The sequence below is a fragment of the Monoraphidium neglectum genome, assembly GCF_000611645.1.
Source record: "Monoraphidium neglectum strain SAG 48.87 unplaced genomic scaffold scaffold06304, whole genome shotgun sequence".
Classification (NCBI taxonomy): domain Eukaryota; kingdom Viridiplantae; phylum Chlorophyta; class Chlorophyceae; order Sphaeropleales; family Selenastraceae; genus Monoraphidium; species Monoraphidium neglectum.
In genome coordinates this window covers 1-2342 of record NW_014007334.1, presented here as the reverse complement: position 1 = coordinate 2342, position 2342 = coordinate 1, and the positions used below count along the sequence as shown (strand labels likewise).

The 2342-nt window shown below is 65.7% G+C and overlaps 1 protein-coding gene across 1 annotated transcript; it reads left to right on the top strand.

The window, feature by feature from the left end:
* Positions 1-55: 55 nt before the first annotated feature.
* On the top strand, positions 56-1650 carry MNEG_16379 (hypothetical protein; the record flags this gene model as incomplete). Its single annotated transcript, XM_014035151.1, has 4 exons — positions 56-178; positions 500-622; positions 933-1058; positions 1372-1650. The coding sequence occupies 4 exons, from the start codon at positions 56-58 to the stop codon at positions 1648-1650; spliced, it is 651 nt and encodes a 216-aa protein (XP_013890605.1).
* Between the last annotated feature and the right edge of the window lie 692 nt (positions 1651-2342).

Below are 2342 nucleotides of genomic sequence, written 5' to 3'. Positions count from 1 at the left end.
GTCCAGCCCCGTGTTTGCGGCGGCGGCGGCGGCGGCGGCGGCGGCGGACGAGGAGATGCTTGAGCCCGAATCGTGGATGGCGGCAAAGGGGGAGGGCGTCCTGGAGATCAAGTGCCCTTACAAGGCCAGCCCCGGCAAGCTGGGGCGGCTCAAGCTCAACGAGTACTACATGCACCAGGTGGCGGGGCGGTCGCTGTTGTTTGAGGTCCCCAGGCGTCGCCACAGCATCCAGCCAGCTGGGGAAGTCCTTGCGGTCATACATCGGATTGGCGGGCTCCCTGCTGGTTGGCTCTTACCTGCCGTTCATGCATGCATTTGGAGACAGCCAGCTGCCCGGCTGCTGGTGGCCGCGCAGGGCGAAGCCGCGGCTGCACTGGTCTTGCACGCGCGTCACAACCTGCTGCCGCGGAGTGCCGCAAACTCCGCTTTGACGCCTGTTCTGCTGCGAGGCTGCTGGCGACCCGCCCCGTAACCCTGTTTGACTCCCTGAACCCCGCAGGTCCAGACGCTGATGCAGATCCACGACCGTGAGTGGTGCAACCTGTTCTATTGGAGCGAGGAGCAGGGCAGCTGCATGGCGCACATCAAGCGGGACCGCGGCTACTGGGCGCTGCTGCACCAGGTGCGCCAGGGGCGCTCGCGCGCGCGCACTTGCCAGGCGCGGTCAAGGCCCCTGCATGGCCGCGGTCTGGCAGCGGCCGCATGACTGCCTGCTCAGGTGTGGGCGTTCGCAGTCATGCTTGTGGCGCAATCAGGCAGGGTTTCTGTCTGGCTTCTGTTGATCGTGTGTGTGACGGAGGGGCTGTGCCCTCAGCGTGACGCCGAATTCAAGCCTTTGCACAAGCGCACTGTCTGCGCCGGCAAATGGAAGGCTCGCCGCTCCTGTGGCTGACCATTAACGGAAGCCCCGCTGCCCGCCCCCGTGCTTCCAGGTGATGGCGGACTTCTGGTGGCGCCACGTCGTGCCGGCGCGCCTTGCGCTCATTTATGGCGGCGCGAGCGAGGAGGAGGTGCGGCGGCGCTACTGCCCCGACAACATCCACCCTTACGCAGCCCAGGTGAGGCGGGGCGCCCTGCACAAGCATGGATGTGCTGACTCGGGAGCTGCCCACCACTGTTTAAGACCTGGGGCGCCCACCCTGTCTGCAACAGTTGCACATGCGGCAAACTGAGGGGCCTCGCGCTGAGTGCAGAATACAGGGAGCCCCCCTCAAGAGCGCCTGCTCTCGGCATGCCCTCCACGGTGCCAGCCTTGGTCGCCCCTGCCCTCTCAGCAGTAGAGCGGCTCAACACCCCCATCTGCAGGCAATAAAGTCACCCTCATCCCTCACCCTGAACCCTGAACCTCATCGCCGCCGTCGTCGGATGTAGGTCCGCGCCCTCAGCCGGCGCATGCTGGAGGATGCGCCCAAGAGGTACTTCTCACCGGAGCAGACGCGCGGCGAGGAGGCCTGGGCCGGCATTGAGCAGCGCAAGCGGGACGCGCTCGCGGCGCTGCAGGGGAACGCCGGCAACGCGGCCGGCGCAGGGTCGGCGGCTGGGGTTGACGCGGGGGCACCAGGGGTGCCCGAGGTTGAGGTGTCGGAGGACGTTTTGGATCTTGCAGATCAGCTTGCTGGGGTGGCGGTCGCGGAGCTGCCGCCGCAGTAGCTGCACGACGCGAAATAGGCGTCTGTGTGTGAGGGTGAGAGAGGCCCTCAAGCCTGCGACCTGGCGTGCCACGGGTGTAACGAGTCGCCGGCTCTCGCTGCACGTGTGCAAGGGGCGTCCAGATGCAGATATGCCCGGAGCAGTGTGTGCAGATGGCGGGGCGCCGCTGTGCACTGCCCGTAGGCTGCATGCATACAGCCGTGTGGGGTGATGTGGACGAACTTCCTATAAGTAAGCTCAGCCATAAAGTCTGCAGCATGACTGAGTGCCCTTGCAAGTTGCAAGAAAAAGGGGATGGCAGCATAAGGACTCACACAGCGGCGCCCCTCCCCAGAAACAAGAAGCGCGATGCAAGTATCAATGATGGGACAAGCCAAGCTTGCCCACCGCCGTGCGCTCGCCTGGGACGCCCAGCGCCTGGGACGCCGTGCGCTGCGGCGTCCCAGGCGCTGGGTGGTGTGCAGGGGCGTCGGCCACCTGCCGGCCGCGTCCGCCGCGCGTGCGGGGTGCAGATCGCAGCACGCTGCTGTCCGGCGGCAAGGCGCTAGTACACTCTTGCGTACAGTCCCTGTATGTAACAAGTGACGTGCTGGAAAAACTCCAAAATAATTATGAAAAACATCACAAGTACTGCGCAAAAGCGCCATGGCCCTGGGAGAGCCGCCCCCCAGGCGCACGGCTGCGCACGCCCC